Genomic DNA, 24,152 nt, shown 5'->3' with positions numbered 1-24,152 from the left:
ATTCTCCAAGGCTGGCTGCAGGTCAGGCTCAAGGAGGGAATCTAATTACCCTGTTCCATTTCTTCTTACTCTGATGTACTTGTGGCATAACCTAGCACAGTTTCATAGGAAAGGCTTTTCCTCTGGTTATTGTCCCCAAGGAACACAGACCAGTATTAGCAGTGGAATGGCAAGAACCACTCTGTAGAATGAAATATAAACTGGAGCTGGGGCTGCTGTTATGCAATAAAACCAATTCTGCTGTCTTGCATTACTGTACCAGGGACACCGCCTGCACAGTGACTCCAGGTGCTCAGGATGCAGTTAAGCAGTATTATGGCTTTACCTACTTGTAGGAGGTGGCAAGCAATCAAATTTGGTGTTACAGTAAAGACAAGACAGAGAAAAATAGGCATGTCTAATGTGTGAGGAGAGCTATAAATTAGAGCAAGAACTGCATCCCTAGTGCAATGGAAAAAGGGTAAGTGAAATAGGGAATTGTGCACCTGAAATTAATCTAGGCACTATATTTTGAGCAATGTGCAGAGAACACGGCTTCATACATTGAAGTGCTAAGCAGTGTCTGTGTTTATTTCAGTACATGAGGCTGATGTAAGTCACACCTGGTGGAATCAGAGGCCGCTGCCAGGACATGAGCAGAATAGCAGAAAGGTGAATTACAATGGCTTTTTTCCACCACCACACACTTTCCAGAAATACAGCATGTATAAACTTGGCATGGATCAGGACTGAGCTCTGCATGTGTTTGCGCTGAACTTACTTGGGAAGAGTAACTTGAACATTTGTTCAGCTTACTTGCATGACTTAAGAGAGGGTTGTTTTAGCTAAGGTACAATAGAGCTAAATTCTGTTATGCACCTCTACAGCTGTCACAGACATCAGCGGAGTTTACTGGAATAAGCTAATTTTAGTCTATTATAGTGTGTACATACAGCACATATTACAATTAACATATGCCCAGAAAGCAGATCTAAAACATCTTACTAATGGATCACTTTTTGGAGTATATTGTTTTCCTGGAAAGTACTAAAGAGAATGAAACTCCCAGTTAAGTGACTGAGAATGTGCTGACCTTTCATTAGACGTAACCAGGCTAGAAGGGTTCTTCAGGTACTGTCTGAACCGGAGCTCAAAAGCCTGCCCTATGGTGTTTATCACCTCCTGCGCCGTTCCATTGGGACATTCCAGTATGTGACATGCTGCAGTGAGATACATTAAGTAAATACACTTTATACCAGAAAAGAGAGACATAAGCTATTTTGCTTACAACAGAAAAGCTAGGCATGAAATTACACAACTAGATAGCTTATACATTATACAGACTGAGATTTTTGATAAGGAAACTGCTCTAAGCATTCTTTTATCATAGTATTAACTTATATTTCAATAAAAGAAACTCTCCATTTATGCTTCTTGCATGGAATGCTGCTGTATTTGATTTTCTCTCCCTGCCTGACAGTAAGCAGAAGCAAGGGAGAGAAGCAGCCCTGCCAGTGTGCAGTTTTCATGTGAAACAACAGGAAAACACAAGTATGGGTGGCTCTGGCAGCCTGGGGCAGGGCTCCCTTAGGGCAAGACCATGCTCTTTCCATCAGTCCTTGTTCTCACACACCACCTCAGGAAACTCACTCTAGTAGCAAGTGCCCTGTGCCCAGGGTGGGCTCTCCCCTCTGCTGAGCCACCATGAGACAGCACTTGGGATGGTGCTGGGCCAGCTGCCAGCCCTGCCTGCAGTACACGAGTTCTACACATCCCAGCATCAATCAATACTGGTGACCTCACAGAGTGCCCCAGGTGTTTCAAAATGGCAGTGATGGAGGTACAGAGAGGTGGTAGAGCAGACTGTAAGGCCCAGCTTCTCCAGAAAACATCCTGATCTTCTGAGCCATCCACTCAGACAGTGGGGTCTCCTGTGAAGTGCAGCTACCAACTTCATAGCTATTGGCAGTGTTGTTCTGAGAACTGTTTGGCATGAAAGCAGCCAAAGGCCAGTTTTTCTTGTACTGTAGGCAAATAATAAGAGTGAAGGAAAGGGATTTTATCCCCAGGGTTAGCCTCCAGAGGGGAGAAGCTCCAGTATAGCTGAGTGTATACCCCACTCTGCCTTCCAGCAATGTACCTAGAAGCCTGGGTTAGATGAGGAGGCTCACTTCACACATCTGGAAGTTGCCCCAGAGCAACTTGCCAGGCTCTGCCAGTCAAAGCCAGTTTGGGAGAGTTCCTACCCCTGCATGGAGTCAGCAGCTAGAACAGCTGACATGCAGATTCTCACTTAGATGCACAAAGAATATGGCATTTAAAGCCACAGCCTGCATACCATCACCCATATCCATACAGGGAAGTCAGAAGTTATACAGAACATTGAACTGTTCGGTAGCTTTCTTATTTTAAAATTCAAACAATTCCTTGGTACAGGTAAAGCATTCATATAAACATGTATAACAATCTGATAATTGTCTCCATACCTCTCTGATTAACAGGATCTTTTGCTACATATGCAACGTAGTCTGTTGTATCCTTTAGGAAAGAAGACAACAAATGTCTTTAAAATTGTCATTATGAACAACCCTACAAACACAGCAAAGCAACTGAGCATAAACAAAAATACTCTTAGCTTTAAAAAGCATGCTTCTTTCAGGGTAAACAACTGGAGGTACTAGCAAAGTAGGCTAAGGGAAAGATCAGTGACACACCAGTAGCTATGGACACAGTAATTGACCTGGAATCTTTTGCTTGAAATAGATGCATTAGACCATCTGGCATTTTTTGGGTCTTCAATAAACAGTGTATTCAATTCCGAACTCTGCAAAAGGAGTAGAAACACAACTGGTGCCTCATCAGCAGGCAATGCTGCTCTCTTCTGCTGCTCGCACAGAGCTCCAAGCTTCTCCTGTGTAATGCATTAGGGCTGCCAGTCACAGCTTTTAGTTTTTAGTCCTTATCAATATCAGTGGAAGATAAACAGTGTTAAAACACTGCAAAGGACAAGTTAGAATAGTCCTGATTTTTAGAATGAAGTCTGAGTTTTCAAGGCATCTTAGAGAAAAGATGCTCTTTAAAATACTGCAGAATACAGTAGGTACCTGATCTCAGTTCCTGCTGACTGATTTTAGACTGACTACAATCAGGTTAAATTACTCTGGATCTCAAGGTGGCTGCCGCTGAGATCAGACAACCTCAGTATAATCAGTTGTCTGTTTCACATTCTCTTTCCAGCCAACATTGAAATAATCCTCATTTTTTCCTGTCAAACTGAAAAGGGAACTGGAATAGAAAAATTAACATTTCTAGTCATACTGCAATAGCAAGGAGTTGGTTGATAATTCAGTGTTATAGTAAAAATGGCGAGGTAATGAATAACATGCTTTTAATTTTTAAAGATGCATTTTGTTATTTTGGATACTTAAGGCAGGATGAGGAAAATGCAGTTCACAGTTTAAAGGCATGGCTCTCTTGAGGGAAGATGCAATCAGCTGGCAGGAAACAAGGCCCCCATTTGCAATATGCACAGGAACAATCATTTAATAATTCACAATGAATGACACGAGAGGCAGGTCTTAGGGCCAGCAGAACTTGTCCTAGATAATTCTTTTAAAATCTCCAAAGTTAATATCGTTAAAACTAAATAGTTCTTATGTGCTTAATGAACTCAATTTCCCTTCTTTTCCTTTCAGGTTTTTCTTAAAGTTTATAAATATTACAGGATGCAATTTCAAAATTAATTAGACCTAGAGAGCTACTAGAAACCAAAGTAACTGGAGCAGTATCTGCTATTTTTTTATCTTTGCAACATTTATGTACATGCATGGATGACTAGGCTTTAAAATAAAGCCAGAATAGGCTTTATTCTTGGGCAGAATAGTGTTACTTCTTAACAGTGTAGAGCAACACTGAACTGTGCTTAGACCCTGAACACAGGGCAGCTGGAGAGACATGCCCTGTGGAAATTATCTCCCATTTTAAATGTAAAGAGAATCTTAGGAAAATTACCTGAACAAGCCACCAAAATTGCCCCTTACATGAAGGGCCACTAGATTTATAATTACCACTGCTGAGCTAGACCTCCATTTTATTATATATTCTCCCTGGAAGAAAAGTATCACAAACTACACCACCAAGTCCATGTCCTGCAGCACATCCATGTGCAAGCTCACTTTTTGGTTGTCCTGCCATTAAGCACTGATGAAACCCAGCCCTGCATAGCCTTTGAGATCTGACAGAATCACTAAAGAGAACCAATGCAGGATAACAATATAAAAACTTCTAAAAAAGATAAACAAGCCCTGTGAATTAGTCATCCAACCTGCTGAGCAAAGGTCTGAAAACACATCCCTGAATTTTCCAAGCTGGAAATGTTACATAAAGACAAACTAGACAGCCAGAATCTAGGACAGGGTACGTACTTCAAAACCAAGTCATCTTAAGGACATATTTAAATTGTTTAATTATCAAGAGAACTGAAATTTGGAAATGAAGCACTGTGATGCTCAGCATAACAGTGTGCCAGCACTTGGAGCTATCTGGAAATCCACATCAGGAAGGATCTGCAAAGCCCAAGGACTGTATTGTACAGTGTGATGTATTAGGACAGCACAGGCATCTAAGGGTGAAATTTGAACTTCTTGGACTTTCAAAATGCCTCAAGCTTTAAAAGTAATCTTTAAGGATGTAGCACTTCAACATCAAGCCTGTGCTGTGCCTCCTTTCTGGGTACAGGACTGACAGCACAGAGCCTGCACATGTGCTCCCTCCCCACACCTCCCAGCACAGCTCCAGAGAGCTCCAGTTCTCAGGCAGCTTGAGCAGCATCATTCTGAGCAGAGCAGAGCAGCTGGGCTCCTTTCATCACCCACATGGCCCTCTAGAGATCCATCAGCCACATAGGGCCAGTTCCCAGCTATTTTCCCTTGCCTGCTCCTAAATTCAAAGGGACAAATCTGTCATTTTCCAGCCAAAGCTGGATCTGGCTTCTGCCCCAGTGTTACCAAGAGCATGACCCAGAGCCTCCTCTTTTCCCTGTTCCATAATGCAACAACAGGGGGACATTTAGCAAAATTGAAGGGCAGAAAATTCAAAACTGATTAAAGAAATAATGTTCTCATACCACATGGAGTGTGAAACACAGAATGCTGGCAAGGCTGAGCTTGCTTAGATTTGAAGAGGGAATAGGGCATGTTTATGGATGACAAATTCCCTGCTTACAATCATTGCAATAAAGAGTTTGGAAGAGAATAGAAAACCTCTTGCTTGAAAACATTAATGACTTCATGAGTAGGAGAAAAACACATCTGCAGGAGGAAGGAGGTTATGTCCCATCTGTCTCACAGGAGGTGTTTGACTCAAAATTCATCTAAAAATTTAGAGTTACCAGTGCTGACTGCTTTTGTGGCAGGTAGTGGATTATAGGGACCACCAAACTGATGCATTTCTTATATTCATGTATTCTTATTTCTAGATCCCCAAGTCTGAGGGCTTTTGAATGAACAGAGGCTCACTGACTGGCAACAGGAAAATTAACTATGAATCTATCAAAGACCCACTAAGTCTCTATTCCATGTCTCCTTTCCAGTCTCATTTCCTCAGTTTTCTTGTATTACTGGTCATGATCCAGAAGAGCAGTGTACTCTGTTAGTGCTTGTGAATAGGAAGTGATGAAGCAAAGTATCTGCAGGTACTTTTAGTCTCATAATAATTTCATTATACCTGCAGAAGTATATCTTTTAAATCAATACTTACTGGGTCACCTCCAGAAGCAAATGAGATGGACTGCATGTGATGGTTGGCAATAATCTGAAAAGCATGACAAACTAGTTAAACATGCTCATGTGCCACACACTTAGCAAACAGCAGAGCATATATCTTCATAGAGCAGGCAATTACGTTTATGACAACCCAATCCATTAATACATGCATATATCATTTGTGAAGGAAGGAGATAAAAATAGGAATATTTTTGAGACTACCCATTCATGCTTAGTAATATCTAGATCCCTGAGGAATCTTCCTTAAAGGGTTTTTAGAATTAATTCAACCAACTTCTAACCTGGTCTGTACACAGCTCAATGAGACCTTGAAAAGGAAATTACTGGAGACACTGGATGCATTTACAAAGTCTTCAGATATTAATTAATTTAAAAATTACCAACAATTTTATTTAAATGCTTGGTATTTAAATGTAATGGTGGTGTTTTTACAGCCAGACCCCATGGATACTCTGATCATATTCTCTCTCAACATTAGCACCAAACTGTTATCTGATTGAAATTTCATTAGCCAATGCAAGCGTCAACTTTTCTTGGTTTCAAACACTATTTCATCTCTGGAGACAAACTGTTCTTTAGTATAAAATCAAGTGCAATAGATTATGCAGATGTCATCACAATGAAATGTGGTGCCAGCACAAGAATAGAATAAACAGGATTTTCCATTTGCAAAGGTCTCTTAATGAAAGAAAGAATTTCAAGACAGTGTCTTGCATGTCCATGTGTGTGGTGACCCGACACATCAGTGTTTGGAAGGACTTCTGTCCAGCCAGCTTTAAGCCCTGTTACAAGCGGAAACAGGTTAAAAGGTCTGTACTTTAGCTTCCAACCCCAGTTTCAACTGCTGTGGGGAAGCCCTTTGCTGCTGTACCTGAAAGGAAGGGAAACCTGGTGCAATAAACTTACCCCTTTTAGCACAGGGGTCCAAGGCATCTCTGTGCTGCAGGCAAACCCCCACTACAATTTCAGCATGGCATGAGCTCAGTGCAGTGATTCCTCAGGGCCAGGGATCCAAAACTACCTCCCTGATGGTCCCCTGCTCCAACTTGGACTGAAAACCCTGCTGGCCTGGGGCAATATTGTGCTGGAAGCTGAAGCCAACAGCTGACAGAGGAATTACGTGGGCAGGACAAAGCTCCTCAGCTCACCTGCCAAGAAGGGAGCACACCCCAGTTGCAGGGCAGATCCAGGCTCTCAGGAACACATCTCTATGGAGCCCAGAGACTTTGCTTAGTATAACTGCCTATGCACATATATGACCCAGCTTTAAAACAGCTTTGAATGACACCAAAGCCAAGCTCTGACTCATTATTTATATAAATTTTTTTTTCTCTAGGGCTTTTCAGAAACTTGTCAGGACTAGCACTTTTTTATTAGGCACCATACAGGCAGAGAAACAGTTTGCCAAGTGCTTAAAGATCCCTCCCTATGGAAGACACCATCATAAACAGAAAGGGCATGTGCTGCATGTCCAACTCCTCCACAGTGCTCTCATTTTTAAATTCAAAGGCATCATGTAATTCAGTTTTACTAGCACAAGACAATTAAAGGATAATGCTTTCCCTTCAAAGCACCCAGCCTTTTCTTCAGATGCTATGAAAGGAGGAGAATACAGGAGCATGGAAAAAAGGACACTGATTTATATGTATCCTACCTGCTGCGTGTCAACATTAATCAAAGTGAGGCTGCTTGTTGAAATGGTCAGCTTTATATTCACACCAGAAAACTGAAGGTTACTTTTGCCAAGTACAGAAGATAGAAACTTCACTGGAGGCTATAAATAAAGAAAAAAAGAAAGAGGCTGTCAGCCGAGTCTGTCAGGGGCAGAAACATGTCAAAATCCAGTAGTTTTTATGATATCTTGTTGAGAAATTCAGTGGAGCAAGGATAACAGCTTGATCAAATGCAAATAGATTTTCTAACAAATATCAGCTTTGACTACAATACTTGTAAGCATGGGTTTATGTCAATAATGGGGAAAATAGTTTTTAAACAAAATCCCAGTGAGACAAATGTTATAGCTGGCTCAGTAAATCAGAATGTGTAATTGTCCTGCTGAACTCTGCTCCATTTCCTGGGCTTAAAGCGTTTCTGAGGAAATCAAGAACATCTCTCATGGATTCATTTTTCAGCAAGTTCATTCCTCCCGGGCCCCACAGTGACAGAAGGGGATCAATAAGTTTCACTGGACATGACCCAACAGCAGCCACTGACGTTGGCCCTCATTACATCCCAGTTACTTAACAAGTGATCTGCCCATTAAACACTGCCATTTCAGTCATGTTTAATTTTTTATGTATATAAATAGCAATCAGGCAATCCTCCAGTGAATGAGCTCCCTTTTGCTAAGCAAACCCTCTGACATTTTACCAGACAGAAACCTGTAAAGCACTGAGTGCTGCATAGGCTGGTAGGAGCAGGAACTCTGGGTAAAGCATCAATCCTGAAGAAAATAGGGTAGGACGTGTCCTCAGCCCCAAACCAAACAGGCTGAACACCCTGCTGCAAATGCTTTTATGTTATACTGAGTTCAGATGGATCAATGTGCACTAATCCAGCATGGACTGAAGCCTGTTAGGGAATCAGGTATCCAACTTATCAAAACCAGATACAGAAAATTAATTGTTCAGTTAAAAGTGTTTACCTTCCGCTTTTTTATAGCTCCATTTGTACCTGACACAGCTTCACACAGCCGGCTTATTGCTTCCCTGCAAACAGAAAAACATAGCACAAACTCTGGGATCATTTCACATGCATCATCTGTAACAGGGCCAGCAACTCTGCAATTTATTGTTATTGTCCCACTTAATAAACACTTTAATCTTCTGGAAGGTCTTTCACAGCTGTTTTTCTTTCTCTTTCCTCCCACTGTTAAAGAAAAAACAACCTATTTAACAAGACACAGTGATTCAGCAGCCTGGTTTGGGTTGATTCTTTTTCTTCACAAAACACATCAGTTTCACCTAGTGACAATTTGTTCTTTAAAAAACCTGTTAACTAAGCACAAGAAACTCAAACAACCTAATGCCTGCAAATCCTTTTTCTCAGTACAATTGATAGGTCTCTTGCTTAGCAGGGAGGATCCCCTCCTTTAATCCTTTTTATTTAGAGCAGCCAGGGCAGGCTGAGTGTGCTCAGCTGCGTGTCCTGATTGCCTTTCTGGTGCTTGGGGTTCCTCTTTCCTAAAGAGAAAAAAAGTGGGGGAAAAAAAGGCAGTGCAATTGAGCTTCTGCAGTTCTTCAAGTCTGCAGTATCGGTTCATATCTTTCTATCTCTGGCAGGTATTTTCCAAACCAGATGTTCTTGCAAGCCACCCACTATTCTCTATAGGCGCCTCTCAGTTAGGGAAGCAGAAAGGGAAGGCATAAAGCACTCGGTGGTTATTGGTCTATATCAAAGACAGCTAAATCACACTTGGTACACTACAGTGGCCCACTGCATCTATTTTCCATGCTTGAACAAAGAAAATTCAGATACATTCTCATGCAGGTGACTGGTTTGGACATACAGTAGAGCACTCAACTGCTCTGATCGAGGTTAGCACAACAGCTGCAAAAACACCTTTTGCTGGCAATCACAGGCTTTCTCTGACTGATACTTATTGTTTTGAAGTCAGTGGAAAAATGGTGCTTACAGGCTGGGATGTGCTTAGCACATTTCCTTAACCTTGCCTGGACATCTCCATCTGAGCCACAGCTCCTGTGGGATCTCTCCCTCTGCCATGGCCCTCTGCTGCACCACCATCACCTTGTCACCCCAAGGTTCCCTTGCTGGGTGATTCCATTTTGAGGCTGTAGCCTCAGCCTTTCTCTCATGGCTGAATTAGAACTTGGGCTTTCAAGGGCTGGGATCTTGTTTCGTTCTTAAGGGGAAGGGGATTAATTTGTTTAAGCTATTGGATTATTATCCAAACAGCTAATAAAGAAACAAACTTGTTAGGAAAGTTTGTCTATTTTCAGATCAGTGCATGGGGGAACATGCCCACTGGGCTTCATTTCCTGAGGAGGTTTGGTTCAGAAGGGTTGAAAAATATCAGGAGACTGCACAGTGGCAGGATGCTCCAGGCAAGTATGTCCAATGAAGCACAGGTGCCCCAACAAGGAGCATGGTTTGCCCAGGACCCTGCATCGTGCCCAGGGAGCAGATTAGACAGCAGGTAAAGCCAGCACAGTGCCAGTGAACCGCAGCATCGCTGCTGCTTCCTGCTCAGCACCCTACGGACATTACTATTCTGATGGACTATGTGCTTAAAGCACTGAAGACAGTGATGCTACATCAATTCTTCCTTCCATAGAACATCCTCAGAAAGTCAGCCTGGAGACTGTCAAATGAATGGAGACCTCACCCATGGTAAAATAATACAAATGTAATTAAAATGTTCTGAGTGAAAAAGCAGGGAAGAGGAGGAGTCTTATGGTGATCTACCCAAGGTGGGTCAGAAACAGCCTTTTAAACATTGCCTTTCTTCAGCCTTTTAAACAATTCCCCCTACATAGCTGAAAACACAGTTTTGAAGTGAATTCCTGATATCCTTATTGTTTAGCTCCTGTTTAATTTAGCTGTTACCAGCAGAAAGGCCAAAACTCAAAATAAAAAAGAAATAAATAAGGGAAAGGCATCCTGAGGATGATCTTGCAGATTTCAACAATCAGCTTGGAAAATGAGAGCTCATCTTCTCATTCAATATTAAAGGAAATTAAAATCAGAGCCAAGACATTAAGGCTACTTGGAGCCTATAAGTCTAGCTCTACCTAGAAAGAAAACCAGATACAGAATAAATTGGAAAACCAGGGAAGTCATCTGTTTTGGTGTCAAATGAATTCTCACTTCAGGCAGCCCATGTAGAATAAGGAGTTGTAGGCAAAGTTGCCAGCATCAGAGCCTATTCTTGTACAAGCCAGTGACTGCCCACTTCACCACACTCTGAAGCACTTGTCCTCCAAACAGAATCCAAAAAGTAGGCAAATCATTTCTACTTTTTGGTAGGGGAAATCACCTTCTCACAGACATTTCTTGCAGCGTACCTCTGCCTGGTTTTCCAGGTAATCTAACAAACCTTACTTTAAAGGTGTTAAAAGCAGCAGTTTGGTAACACCTTGCTGCTACAACTGAATGCCCCTGACCTTCAGTCATTTCCACGGGGCAGGCAGACCTGAAGTAGAAACTGGTACATTAGGAAGAAAAGAAACTCTGGATATGTCTACAACAAATTGGAATAGGATTTATATAGAATCTGTGCTTTCTTGCTGGAAAACTTCTATTAATTCATTCTTATAGCATTCACTTTCAAACAGTTGCTCAGGCAAGTCTGCTTTTAGATCTGCAGCATGGCATACACCTGTGCAAGGCTGACATAGTTAATCACCTTGCTCCTGGATGAATGGGCAACCTTATGGGTTCTGGCATTTGCTTGTCCCTTTGATAGCTTCCAAATCTGAGCAGTAGCAGAAAAAGTGGTCTTGCTATTCCAGTCATGTTGCTGCTTTTTCTTTCTTTTCTCCTCGTCATTCATCCCAAAGCAAAAAAACTTGGGATTTTTATTTGTTTTCCTTTTAAATCACCCTGAATGAGATAACTCCACTTGCAGACTCTGCAGCAGCTCTTCCTGACCCTGGGAGCCACACAATGAATTGGGAGAGCTGTGAGGAATTTAAATAGTTCTTGTAGTTTAAGGCAAAGGAATCCCTGCTCTTTGACTCCTCAAGCATCTTCTGCCATTTGAAGTAAGAGTCCCTGCCAGTCGGTCCTGCAGTGCCCACAATTACATAAACGGGCCACTGTTTCATTGACACAGTTTTCACTTTCTGCAGTGAATGGAAGAGTTCTCTTCACCATCCTGAAGAATATTCCTCTGAAGCATGTTGGTCCCTGGGCTGTCACCAGCGGCAGACCTACTGCAGAGCCAGAGGTCCCACTCCTGGCCCCAGCAGATGTCCATCCATTGCAGGGGGAGTTTCCCAAGGGCTGTTCTGCTGGGCACCAGTTCAGTGAGGATCCAGACTGGCACAGTTCCCTGGGGACACCTCTATGGGATCCAGGAGGTGGGATGGGGAAGCAGGACCACCTCTTTTTGACTGGGACACCGAGACTCCTGAGCACACAGCTGTAAGTAGCTCCCCAGTTCCTGCGCAAGACGTACTGAAGCAGGACAGTGTCACTGCCCCTACATGGCTGGGTGCTGGGGGAGCCAACAGCACAGGGAATTCTTGCTTTCTGCCAAAAACCCCTGGTGCAGACTCCCAGCCCCACAGGGCACTGCTCCCTCTGCCCGCTGTTCACAGCAGCCACCCGGCCAGGATGCAGATGCTTGGCAAGGGCTCAGCAAGCTCTGAGGCAGGAGGGAGCAACAAGGACAGCCCCATTTTTGGCATCCATAAGTGTTCAGATCAGCTCATCCGTACAATTTACAGGTTTACTCTGGGTCTGCACCTCTGCAGTGAAACCTGCAGCCAACGCGCCTCCCTGATCCTCCCCAAGCCTGCACATGCGGGAGGGAGCTGCACTGGCAGTAACAGTGAGCCACTTTGTTTATTGTTCCCCTAAATGAGAGTAAAAGAAGAGAGATGGGCTGATGTAAGCAAGTAAGCACGCTGTTGAAGATTTGCTTTTAAGCATCTAGGGCTCTGCCTACGCTATCTAACAGAAAGGGATTGTGTGGCTCAACAAAGTTGAAATTAATCTTCCAAACAAAGTCAGCCTTCTTCCACCAGCCCACCCCAGCAGCACATTTCAGATGCCCTTCACCCTTCAGTGCCCAACCATTTTCAAGTTTATGCCCTGATCTGAGATACAGAATCCTTTTTCCCATAAATGCCCCAATAGAGTGCCTAATAATAAGCTTGATTTAACAGAAATGGGAGATGTGTAAGAGGAAAAGAGTTGAAAGGCTGGACAAGGGAAGTGCACATCCCAGCAAAGACAGGACCTATCACAGAACAAGCCCAAATATGTTTTGTACTGAGGACAGAAAGCAAAGCACATTTATGGGAGACCATTCCAAAAAATACAAAGCCTTCCAAGCAGAGGAACCTGTTAACCCTCATTGTGATTTCTAGGCGTTACTCTTGTCATCTACACAGAGTCTGAAATCACAAGTTTCTGCAAAATGGGAGGGATGTCCTAAGAGCATGTGAGTTGGGTCACAGGCAGGCAATGGCAGAGCTGGAAGGGAAACATGCTGCAGTGAAATCTCTTCTGCCAGCCTCCTTACCTCACAGCCATGAGGGCTGAGGATAAAAAGCACTTCAGTGCTGGGCCCTTCCCTTGCTATGCTGCAGTCATTCCGCCTGATGGCCATACAGTATCTCTGCACCCCATGGTCATACATAACACTGGAGATGCTATTTTCTGCCTTCCCCTGTGCCTGGTAAGCAACTGAAAATGCAAGTCCAGCAAGAAACCAGCAAATAAATCCTCCATGCTCATCTCTTTTGACTCCTCACTCCCAGCACTTTGGCAAACAGGAGTTTTGTTGATTTTTCCAACATTCATAAGGGGTAGGTAAATAATATCTTTAATTTTAAAGGTAAGGAGACTAAGAATGCACATACACATACAGCAAGGCAGGCAGCACACATAATCAGAGACCCTTTCTACATCACTTTAAAACAGAAGATGCCTCTTTGTTTAGTGAAATGCCATTGGAGTAAAAATCTTTTTTACCCCCAGTACAAGTAACAAAGATGATTAAAACTGGATCATTTCCAATAACTCTGTGGTTGGTGCATTGTGCATGCCATCTATAAACTTACTCCCCTGGGAGAACAATAGGGGAATAATCAGTGTTATCTTTGCTCCAGTCAGCTTGTAATCGATCAAACTTTAAAGTTTGCACGCATGAGCTCAGCACTTCAGCATTCAGTTTGCAAACAGTTTAAGTTTTGAATTTCTCACGCACAAAACAGCCCATTAAGGTCAGCAGTGGCATATTTTTTAGATGATGGAAATATTTCCATTGTTAAGTTTTCACATAGCTCTGGTTAACTAAACCTTGCTAATTTGGGCCAAATTTAAGGTGGCAAGCTCTTGTCACACAGTAATTCATACTCATTATTTTCCAGACAGACCATCTAATACATCTGTGCCTTGCAATCAGGAGATCACCTCGCTCTTTGGCTGGGGCTGTTGAAGAAAACAGTGGCTTTGTCTGAATGCTCCAGGCTGATTGCTTTGGGTGAACGTACTACATGGCTCTTTTTGATCGGTAAACACCCAGGCTGAGGGAAGGATATTTGTATCTAGGCACTTCTCCATATACACATGCAGGAACTGGGTGAGTGTGTGCTTATGCTGATTGTAAATGTCAACAACCACTGATTTTAAATACAAAACAAATCCGGCAGCTTTTGAGTGCAGTATACAGGCATTTAAGGATCACATTTTTTCTGTTTCTTCCTTTTAGCTGGTAAGTCTGGGAGCCAATAGGTAGCAAAGAAACACTTGTCTCTTCATGTTCCTTTCCTTTCTCCACAATTTCTTTGATACAAACACTTGAGGAAGCAAAAGAGCATCTGTAAATCATCCACCAGCAGGAAGGAAGAGTTGGGCAGGCACAGGAAGCCTCAACCACTCTCCTGGCATCCTCAGCATGAACCATGCCAGAAAAATAGCTGAGGGGAGGAGGGAACATGTCTAAAGCCAGGCCAAAATACTCTGCACCCACCCACCCCTCCAAAAAGCCTTTGGAAGTGCTGGTATGCTGGGTGGTTGCTGGGGCTGCCCAAAAGAGCATTAGTCCTGGCTGCTGGACTGTGAGTACATCTCAGCCACATGCAGTGCTCCAAGATGGAAAGAGGACACTTATTTTGATAACTTACACACTCCTTCACTGACAGACTTACAAGGATCAACATAAAAATAAAACTAGGCTTTTCTGCTCCTGACAGGACATTTCAGCAGCCCCCTGGGTGCATATACTGATAATCTAGAGCCAGCAGCAATCTGCAATAGAAGTTGCAAACTTAACTAAAGACCACAAAATATCTCATAATTAAACCATATTCAGTTGTATCTGAGTGTGAAACATTCATCTTTTTCTGATTTGCAGGCTGCAAACTTAGGCCTGCAGTAATGGCTGCATTTCAACACGTTTTCCTTGTGACTCCGCTGAGCCTGGCCTTGGTGTAGATGGGGTCAAGCAATGTCATAACATCTGATAAAAACTCACTAGAGAATCCTGCTGGATTGACGGACAGATGGCACTTTCTGTATCAGGTGTGAAGCAGAGTGGCTGGGAGGCTTGTGAGCTGTGTGGGCAGTGCTGAGCCCACGTGCGTGGACTGGCTGCTGCCAGTACCCAGCTAGATGGGGATGTCTGCACTGTGCTGCGGCTGCAAGGGGAGGCTCGCTGCACCCAGAACAAGAAGTGAGAGAGAAATAAGGTCTGTGGCTGAAACAATTCCTTTTCCAGTGCAAAAAGCCTGTTTTAATGATCAAATAATTCAAATCATCGCTTGAGACAAAAAAAAACAACACCAAAAAACCCCAAAACAAACCATGCAAACTCCTATTCAAAGTGTCTCAGAGCTTGGCGTGCACCCTTGGCTCCATACAGAAATCAGTGCTTGGCTTTTTCGCTCTTGGGCTAAATTTTAGTTTGATACCACCTACCTGGTGACTTGCGTTCGTGTGCCAAAGTCCAGGGACCTCATTGACTGCAGCACTTCAATGCAGCCCATGTACTAGGGAGAGCAGAGACACAGAGAAAGGAGGGCTTTGTTAATATCTAGCATACAGGTAAGAGGAGGCTACAGAAAAAAACAAATGCGATTTTCATCCACTAAGTATATGCAGAACCACAGTCTGAATGGAAAAAATCAAATCAGCCATCCTAAAGCTGCTTCCTAAATAGTTTTATTTACTGGAAAGTGTAGAGAAGAGCAATAAAGATACCAGTGGTTTCAACAATGAAGCATAAAAAAAAGGTAAAGCCTGCTGGGGACACAAAATCCAATCATTCTTTTTTCCAATTCTGCTTGTTCTCAGGGATTAGCCTGTGGCACTGAGCTGGAAGGAATACATGCACGTTAGAGAGAAATTCCCCCTGGAGCAGAGGGCCTCTGGAAGCTGCGCAGGACCAATGCACTCAGAGCCCCTGAGCTGAAGAGCTGAATGTCCCTTCAGAGCAGTGGGAGGCATTACTAGGCATGAAGAAAACCACTGGCTCCATGCTGCTGCACGTCTGATGACAAATAACCTCTGCAGAAGATGAAGGAAGTAGAGCTGCAATTGCAGCTCATAGCAACAGCCCTTAAGAGCCTGCACTATTAACTGACCTGCTTGAAATTAGAGGCTGACTCCCACATTTCTGTTGCATGGGACAGAGCTGAAGGCTTTTTCTGTACTCGTTTGGGATCTGCATAAAGTCTAATTTTCAGAAACATCAAGAATGTGATGGCATGTCAGCCCACAGACTCCTTTGATGTTATATATTAACCTATGGAACACTTTCATTTCAATGAAGTGGGCTAGGATGTCTATCCACTGAGTTTACCTCTCCCAAAATGTATTCCTAATTCCTTCAGCATATCTGTTGATATCCGTCCCTTTGCTGTTGAAGCACTCAAACATCTCCCCATTTCACAATGCTGGCAGAGGTCTGGGTCTCTCTGCATGCCCCTCTTCCACAGTGAATTCTCCCAGAGGGAAAAGGGATTTCAGGAGCATCCTGCAGTGCTCGCACAGTGCCCATGGGCTGCAGTGATGGAAGTCAAAGCCTCTGGGATACAGCAGACGACCAGGAAATCCAAGGCAGGGACATGCTCTGTCATCTTGCTCTGAATAGACAGAGGAAAGGTTCCGTGTTTACCTCCTCTGGCTCACTTTGCCTGTGAACTGATTTTTCTGCTGGGCCATTCAGAGGGGGGTGGATTTGGGTATCTCTTTCAGCTTTGGAGACACTCAGAAACAAATGTGTATGTTAAAAAGAGAACATTATGTGTGCAGTCAGGCAGGGATTTCACAATTGTATTATCCCTATTTTGGTTTCCTTCCAGATAGCAATGTAACCCCTGGGAGAACTCCAGAATTAGGTCAGAGACCTGGAAGGACATCAATAAGAATCTGAAGGGTTAGCAGAACTGCTTCCCTAATGAACATTTAATGACTTTGAGATCTCTCTTACTTGTTAAAGATATTCCTGCTTAATGGGAACAAAGCACATGTGCAAAATATGTCTAGAGCCTCAGCTTGTAGCACAGTGGTGACCTCTGATCCTACGGTATGAGGTCAAACATCCTGTGAGCTGGTTGGCTGCTCCTCTATCCTTGAAAAAAGGAAGATTCAGAGGAGTAGGTGAGTCATAAGCTGATAAGTGAGTCCCCACTGCATCCTGAACAGATGCGTGGGAAGCTACTCTAAGCAAAGATGAAAAATCAATATTAGGTTTTTGCATAAGTGACCCTGAGTGAAGCTGAACTTATCAATGATTCACAAAAAACCTTTTTTCTTGTCTTTAAAAGCCCGAGTAGGGAAGTGCATTAACATGGCAACTTGCTGCATCCCTCATTTATTTTAGCTGCTGTTGGTTATCCAGACCAGCACAGTTAGTAATGGCTGAACCTTCACATCTCAGCAGGAGGGTACAGAGAAGCAGCAGAGCCCAGGGCAGGGGGACCTGCGGGACTGAGGCAGAGGAAGTCAGGGTCATAGAGCTGCAGAGGAGCCCATGGAGCACATAAAAGGACAATGGGGTACCAGAAGCCTATTCAAAAAAACAAAAGACAGTCTCCAAGGGAGAAAAAATGATTAACAAATAAACAAGGAAAAGAGTAACTCCTTCATAGCCAAGTCTGACAAGTAGTGTAGGAAAGAAAGGGGAAGGCAGCAGACAAGGACAATGCCAGTCTCAGAGACTTCTTGTGTGCCCAGTACTCCAGGAAGGAAAGCTACAGCAGGGCACAGCCCTTGCCCCAGCCCAAGCTGTCTGCTGGTTGTCTTTGTGACATGCTGATGAGATATTGAGGGTTCAGAGGTAATGTCCAAGGAGGGGCTTCATCTTCCGAAGAGGGAGCAAAACTTGGCTTCAATGAGCTGCTGAGGAAAGCTGGGGAAGCTGGACACAGGCACAAGGGTGCTATAACCTGCCCAGGACAACAAGCACAGATACAACTGCAGAATTCCGCAATTCAGATACCTATAACAAAATAAAATGCCAGCACCGAAACAAGCTGAATGCTGAAAACTTGACGTGGCCAATGAAAGCGGATGCTGGACCCACTGATCTGCTGGCAGCAGGATGGAAAGTTCCTGCCAGGATGAGCAACAGCTCTCAAGAGGGACAGGAGAGACTCATTGGCCCTGCTGGAAAGTGAACTGCTCCTCTAACTGCGACATGGGCAAAGCTGTCCCCTGTCTCCCTGCACTAGGCTGGGGAGGGCATCAGCACCAGGATCTGCTTCATCTCTTGGTGTTTGTATCCAGAGGGTGATCTGGGGCTGGCTGTGTTTCTCCACGTGGGAGAGAGCAGGGTGATTACTGAAGATGCACAGATCTTTTCACATCTATTTACAAGAGATGATGGAGAGTGACTACAAACAGGATGAGGGACTGTGTGGGAGGAGATGTGAAGGCACTAGGCAGAGCCCATGTGAATAAGCTTTTCAGGCACCCTCTAATCCAGACCCACGTCTCATTTCATTCCCTGCCATAACACAGTTAGTGGCTCCAGCTTGAATGGCAGCCAGTGATTCACCCACAGGAATCACAGAATCATTTAGGTTGGAAAAGACCTTTAAGATCATTTAATCCAATCATTAACCCAGCACTGCCAAGTCCAACACTAAACCATGTCTCTAAGTGCCACATCTACCTTATTTTTTTACATGTCTTCTAAATACCTCCAGAGATGTTGACTCCACCACTTCCCTGGACAGCTTGTCCCAGTGCTTGGCAACCCTGTCCATGAAAAAAGTTTCCTGATATCCAATCTAAACCCTCCCCTGGTGCAACTCGAGGCCATTTCTTCTTGTCCTGTCACATGTTACTTGGGAGAGAAGACCAAGGCACACCTCATTGCAGCCTCCTTTCAGGTACTTGTAGAGAGCAACAAGGTCTCACCTGAGCCTCCTTTTCACCAGAATAAACAACCCCAGTTTCCTCAGCTGCTCCTCATCACACCTGTGCTCCAGACCCTCCACGAGTTTCATTGCCCTTCTCTGGACCAGCTCCAGCACCTCAGTGCAGTGAGGGACTCAAGGGTAAGTGCCTCTTGCAATATTCCTCAGGTTTGTCACAGCTATAATGAACCCTGGCAGGTGACATGAGTGCTGTGGCTGTTATGGGCACTGTTTAGAGACAACCTGAGCTCCGGATGGCAGCACTGTGGGAAGGCATGTAGCAGGTAGAATATGAACAAGGACAAGGTAAATATCCATCTTGTAAATCCGGCAGCAAAATGCATACAAAGTATGTTTTGAAAGGTAACAGTGTGGGGATCAGAGCTGCCCAGGCTCCTACTCAAGTATTAATACTCAGGCTCTCTGCTATTCTCATGAGCATCTCAGGGAACAGCTGCAGGTATGTGTCTTGCCTTCCTCACCAGAGCCCAAGTGACACACAGCTGTGACACAGGTGCCCTGTCACCACCAGTCACACAGCCAAAGCTGATTTCCCCCTCCATCACCTTCCTATACCAAACCCAGAAAGACAATCCCTGCCTCAACTCCAGCTTCTGCCTTCAGGCATTTCATTCATTCACCATATATTGCCTCTAAAATAACTGGATCCTCTCCACACAAGTGCCAAATCCGCTTCAGACTCCAATTAAGCTTTTAAGGCCAAAGATCTCTGGTCGCAGCAGTCCATGTAATACAGACCTGACTCTCCTCATAAAATGGTCTCTGTGGAGATCCCAACCATCCCATACTTTAACAGGGTACAAGAAGCTTCACAGGGATAGGAAGTGTCTATCCTCCAAAAGAAGGGCAAAGGCCAGCGGTAAGGACTGGGAGCAGCTCCCACAGTTGCCCAGCCCATTGATGTCTCAGCTGCTCTTTGCCTCCAGGCAAGACCTTTCCCCTGCACCATGTTCCAGCCACCATGCTGCAGCTCTGTGCCCTGGCTGCTTCCCAACCCTTCTGAAGCTTCATCACCAGCTCCCAGAGAAGCCTCGTGGTCCCTGGGGAAATGAGCACCTTGCCCATGCTCTGATGCTGAAGTCCCCAAACCCTCAGGCTGTGTATTTACCAACCTGCTTGTAATTAAAAGTTGAAAAAGCCAACCAAGAGATTGGCCAGGACACATCAGCAATGATGTTGCAGCTCTCTTGCAGACACACAGATTCAGGGGCAACAGTAGAGGGAAGATGCAGGAAAGATGCCGGAAAACATTTCCGTGTTGTGCTCCTGAGGCTCCTGCCAGTGACCCACACTTCAGAGACATTCCCAGTGAAAAGGGCTGAAAAAAACATACTACAAGCCCACTATGAAGGTGGTGAGGCCCTGGCACAGGGTGCCTGGAGAAGCTGTGGCTGCCCCATCCCTGGCAGAGTTCAAAGCTTGGAGCAAGCTGCTCTAGTGGAAGGTGTTCCTGTCCATGGCAAGGGATTGGAACTGGATGAGCTTTAAGGTCCCTTCCAACCCAAACCATTCTGTGATTCTGTGAAATACAACCTGGGGAGCAGCAGGAGGTGATGAGCCCTTCCTCTCTTCATATGACCTTCCCATCAAGTCTTTCTCTTTTTTTGTTCTTTCTTGTTCACATGCTCCCCAGTGGGTGACACCTTAGTGCTTCTTGCTCTCAGCACTGGGCCACAAACAGAAACCTGGGAAATTCCCCCAGGGTTTCATCATCTCTTCCCCTTGTCAAAAACTGAATCCTTTAAGTTTGCCTCTGGCATTAGCATTCCAGTACTTGAATCTCTATGGGTACCTCAAGGTCTTACTCATGAGCTCCACTGCATTGGCAGCACAGGAGGCAGATCCTGTGCGGTGGGCAGTGGGCATCACAACACCATCCACCAGCACAGGCCAAGAGTGCAGCACCTGGAGCTGCGGTGGCCCCTGCACTGCCACCTTAAGCCACAGCCTACATGCTCATTCATCTATCTTAGCAGTTTGCAGATGTCAAAACCTCAGCTGCTCACATTAGTACTAGAATTTAAAGAAAAGAGAACATACATATTGTGCTTCTCCTCCCTCCACGTGCTGCATCCCAGGTGAATGTTCCAGGCTTCCTGTGGCTCCACTGACAGCAGCTGGTGCCATGCTGGGACACCATCACTTTTCAGCCAGCATCCCATCAAACCAACTGAGCTGTCACTGCTGGATGCCAGGCAGACATCTCATTCCTGCCTGAGGAAACATGAACACAGCTATTTCCCCAAGTAACTCTTCCCCCCTCTGGCTTGCCTGCCCTCCTGCTGCATTTGGAAAGTGATTGACTGATTCTTCTTGGCCTTGCACCTTTCTTTAGGCTTTCCTGCTTGTGAAACATCACAAAGGAAACACAGATTTTGCAAGTCTTATAGCTCTTTTACTCCTGCTGGCACATTTTGATACCTCTTTTACACCAAACAGAGCTTACACACACACATACTCTTAGCACTCTGCCTGCAGCCCACCAGGAGAAACAGATGTTGGTTAATAACCTATTGTACAGCTTGCTCCTGCGGTCCTCCTTGTATGTCAGGGACAGGCATGAGGACTATGAGAGCTGCACGAGCTCTTGGCCAGACCAGCCATTACATGAGTGTTTCTGAAGCAGGTTTAGACTGCTTTCTCTGCCATTTCCCCATGGTCTGCACTGGCTCCCTCCATGCAAGCAGCAGGCAGGTTTTGCCTGGGATTGCTTTTGACAGACAAAACATAAGCACTAAAATGTACAGGGTCAGAGGTTCAGAGCATAGAGAAGGAAGCAAAGACTAGCAAATGGTGAGGTTTGGCCATAGAAAATGAGAGGAAAAGAAAATGAGAAAGCTGCCAGGTGTGGCAGGTGTGGAGGGAGCAAAAACAGAGTCTTCTCTCAGCCACTAACTATTAATTAGAAGATGATACCCATCAACCCCGGCTCCCAACATGACAAATACCAGGAAAGGCTATTTCAGGGTGTCTCCTGCAGAAACACGCAGGGGTTTCGGTACATCATCATTACCAAGAAAATCAGCCCTACAGCTTCAAATGAGGGCAGCTGTGGGATCCTGCCTGCTCACCTCCTAAGGCAGGAGGCTTGGGGGAGAGGTGCTGCTAGCAGCAGCAATAGTCCCAGCATGTATCCCACACCCTCCATGGCAAATATGACAGTGGTGTGGACCAGCCTGCACCTAATGCCTGGAAGCTCTCTGTAAGGGATAGGAAGCCCTTTTCATGGGCCTCCTTCTCCCTCCAATATGCATTTCAGGCCAGAGTAACCCATTTGAATTGCAGCTCAGCTGTACTCCTTAGAGAGTCTAAAGATAGTCTTTTGGAAATGGATGCTGTATTACCTCTGGGAGTGCCCGTTGTCCTTTTAACTCCCTCTGTTAGACACCACAGCCCTACATATGCCAGGAAACAGGAAATACATGGGAAAGGTCAGTTGGTTTGGGGCACTGACTTCAGGATTGGGAACATGGAGGTCACCCTGCAGCCACCTGAGCAGTTTGCCCTGTCAGAGAATGGAAATCCTGTGAGAAGTACTCACCCGCACGCTGTAGGTTGTTCCCAGCTCCCCCATGCTCTCACGGTTGTGTGCAAGGCTCCTGTCCTGCCTGGCTACGGGAGCACCCTCCTCTGCTCCCCGCACAGCACAGTCACCTGCTGCCTTTGGGATTAGGGCCAACTTGTCCAGGTCAGGCTGTGGGTAAGAGGCCGACAGGCAGCTGATCTCAGGCGAGGTTGGGCTGCTCGGGATGGTAACGCACTCCGTGAGTTTAATCCTTGGCACCTCTTTCATTCCCAGACAGAAGCTTTTCAGCCCCGGCAGATTTGACGGATTGGCAAGTTTAATGTTAGCCATACGGGGGATCAGTGTGCACAGGGTGCTGCAGGTGTCCTGTGGCCCCAAGGAGACATCTTCCGCCAGTAAATTAGGTGATGAAGAATGGGAAGATGAGGAAGAACCTTTAATATTTAAAGATGTATTTTGCGTACCTTCATCAAGGGATGTTATTGAGTCATTCCTGAATCGGCTGTACTTAGCTCTGTGCAGCATTCCTGGATATTGGAATAACCCTACATACAGGACGTGTCCACCGAGGCTCTGCTGGCTGTGTTCTCTCATAGCCTTGGCAGGTCTGTAAATGTATAGTCCTGCATAAATTGGCTCTTGTTGATAAATTATATGGAAATCAGGCAAGTCAAACAATTTTAAAAACAGAAACCTATTGGATGTTGTTACTGACTCCCTCTTGAGTGGTTTATTTTCCTCAATGGACAAGGTTTAGAACTGATTAGACATCTGGTATTTTGCAAACAGTAATAAAAGCAGCACAGGAAAACACATCAGTGGTACAGCAGCTTAAGCCGAAGAGCCACTATCCAAACTTGCCTTCATTCCTGCCTCACGCCAAGCACTAAATCCCACCTAGCTTTGAGGACTCACAGTTGGAGCATCGTCAATCGCGGAGTCCTGGCTGCAGCAAAAGCTCAAGCATTTTCCACGCAAAGCAGAAGAAGAGAGCTACAATCTCCACCGCAGACACGGAAGAGCCCCGTGAGGTGCCCAGCTCTCGGCATTCCCACCGCCGGCTGCCCCGGAGGCGGAGAGCATCCCCGCTCCGCGCCGCTCCTCCCGCCGTCAGGAGCAGCCCCGCTATTTGAAGATGAACGGGGAGCAGCGCCGGCGGCGTCAGCCCCGCTCGCTCCCGCTGGGAAGCCCTTCAGCACCGCGATGCACACCCGGCGGAGCGCCCCTGGCCGCCGGCGCGGAGCCCGCAGCGCCGCGGGGCAGCAGCAGCGCCCGAGCCGCCCCCGCCGTGCCGGGCCCTGCCGCCGCCGCCGCCGCTTTTATGAATGAAGTTTTTGTGAATGAGGCTCGGCGCGTGCGGGCGAGCAGCGCCGTGAATGGCGCTCGGCGGGCGGCCGCGGCCCGGCGGCCCCCGGGGTGCGCCTCGCAGCCAATCGCCGCCCGCCGCCAGCTCACGCGCCCTGGGCGCGCGGAGAGCGGGGCGGGGGAGTGGGACCCTCACGGTGGGGCCTCAATTCCCCAACAAACCCCCCTCGGCGGCGGGTCCGGTCCCCCCCTTCCTCCTCCTCATAATCCTCCGCTGCCGGAGCCAAGGGCTGCGGTGTCCCCCCGGCCCCACCGCAGGGACAGGTCCCGATGCCCCTGGCTCTGAAGCTCAGCGCCCACCTTTGGCTCTGCATCACCTCAGGCAGCGAAAAAAGCGACCCAGGTTTATTTCCCTCAGTGCAAACATCTGGGCCCTCAGCACGAATTACCCAGGCTCCATGTGGGGCTTCGACGCCTTGGGCA

General features: G+C 45.7%; 1 protein-coding gene across 3 annotated transcripts in view; it reads right to left on the bottom strand.

Annotated features, from left to right (window-relative positions):
* SHC4 (SHC adaptor protein 4) overlaps positions 1–23,576 on the bottom strand; it is a 31,635-nt gene extending 8,059 nt beyond the window's left edge. For all 3 annotated transcript variants that reach the window (XM_005142514.4, XM_031043229.2, XM_031043230.2), the window contains exons 1-7: positions 22,380–23,576; positions 15,372–15,442; positions 8,407–8,470; positions 7,417–7,536; positions 5,737–5,790; positions 2,466–2,517; positions 1,073–1,199 (exon numbers count right to left, since the gene is read on the bottom strand). In XM_005142514.4, the coding sequence (XP_005142571.2) occupies positions 1,073–1,199; positions 2,466–2,517; positions 5,737–5,790; positions 7,417–7,536; positions 8,407–8,470; positions 15,372–15,442; positions 22,380–22,958 (1,067 nt within the window). In that variant the 5' untranslated portion in view covers positions 22,959–23,576. The remainder of the gene's footprint in view (positions 1–1,072; positions 1,200–2,465; positions 2,518–5,736; positions 5,791–7,416; positions 7,537–8,406; positions 8,471–15,371; positions 15,443–22,379) is intronic.
* Between the last annotated feature and the right edge of the window lie 576 nt (positions 23,577–24,152).

The sequence above is a fragment of the Melopsittacus undulatus genome, chromosome 9, assembly GCF_012275295.1.
Source record: "Melopsittacus undulatus isolate bMelUnd1 chromosome 9, bMelUnd1.mat.Z, whole genome shotgun sequence".
NCBI classification, from domain to species: domain Eukaryota; kingdom Metazoa; phylum Chordata; class Aves; order Psittaciformes; family Psittaculidae; genus Melopsittacus; species Melopsittacus undulatus.
This window is presented reverse-complemented; position numbering and strand designations above follow the sequence as displayed.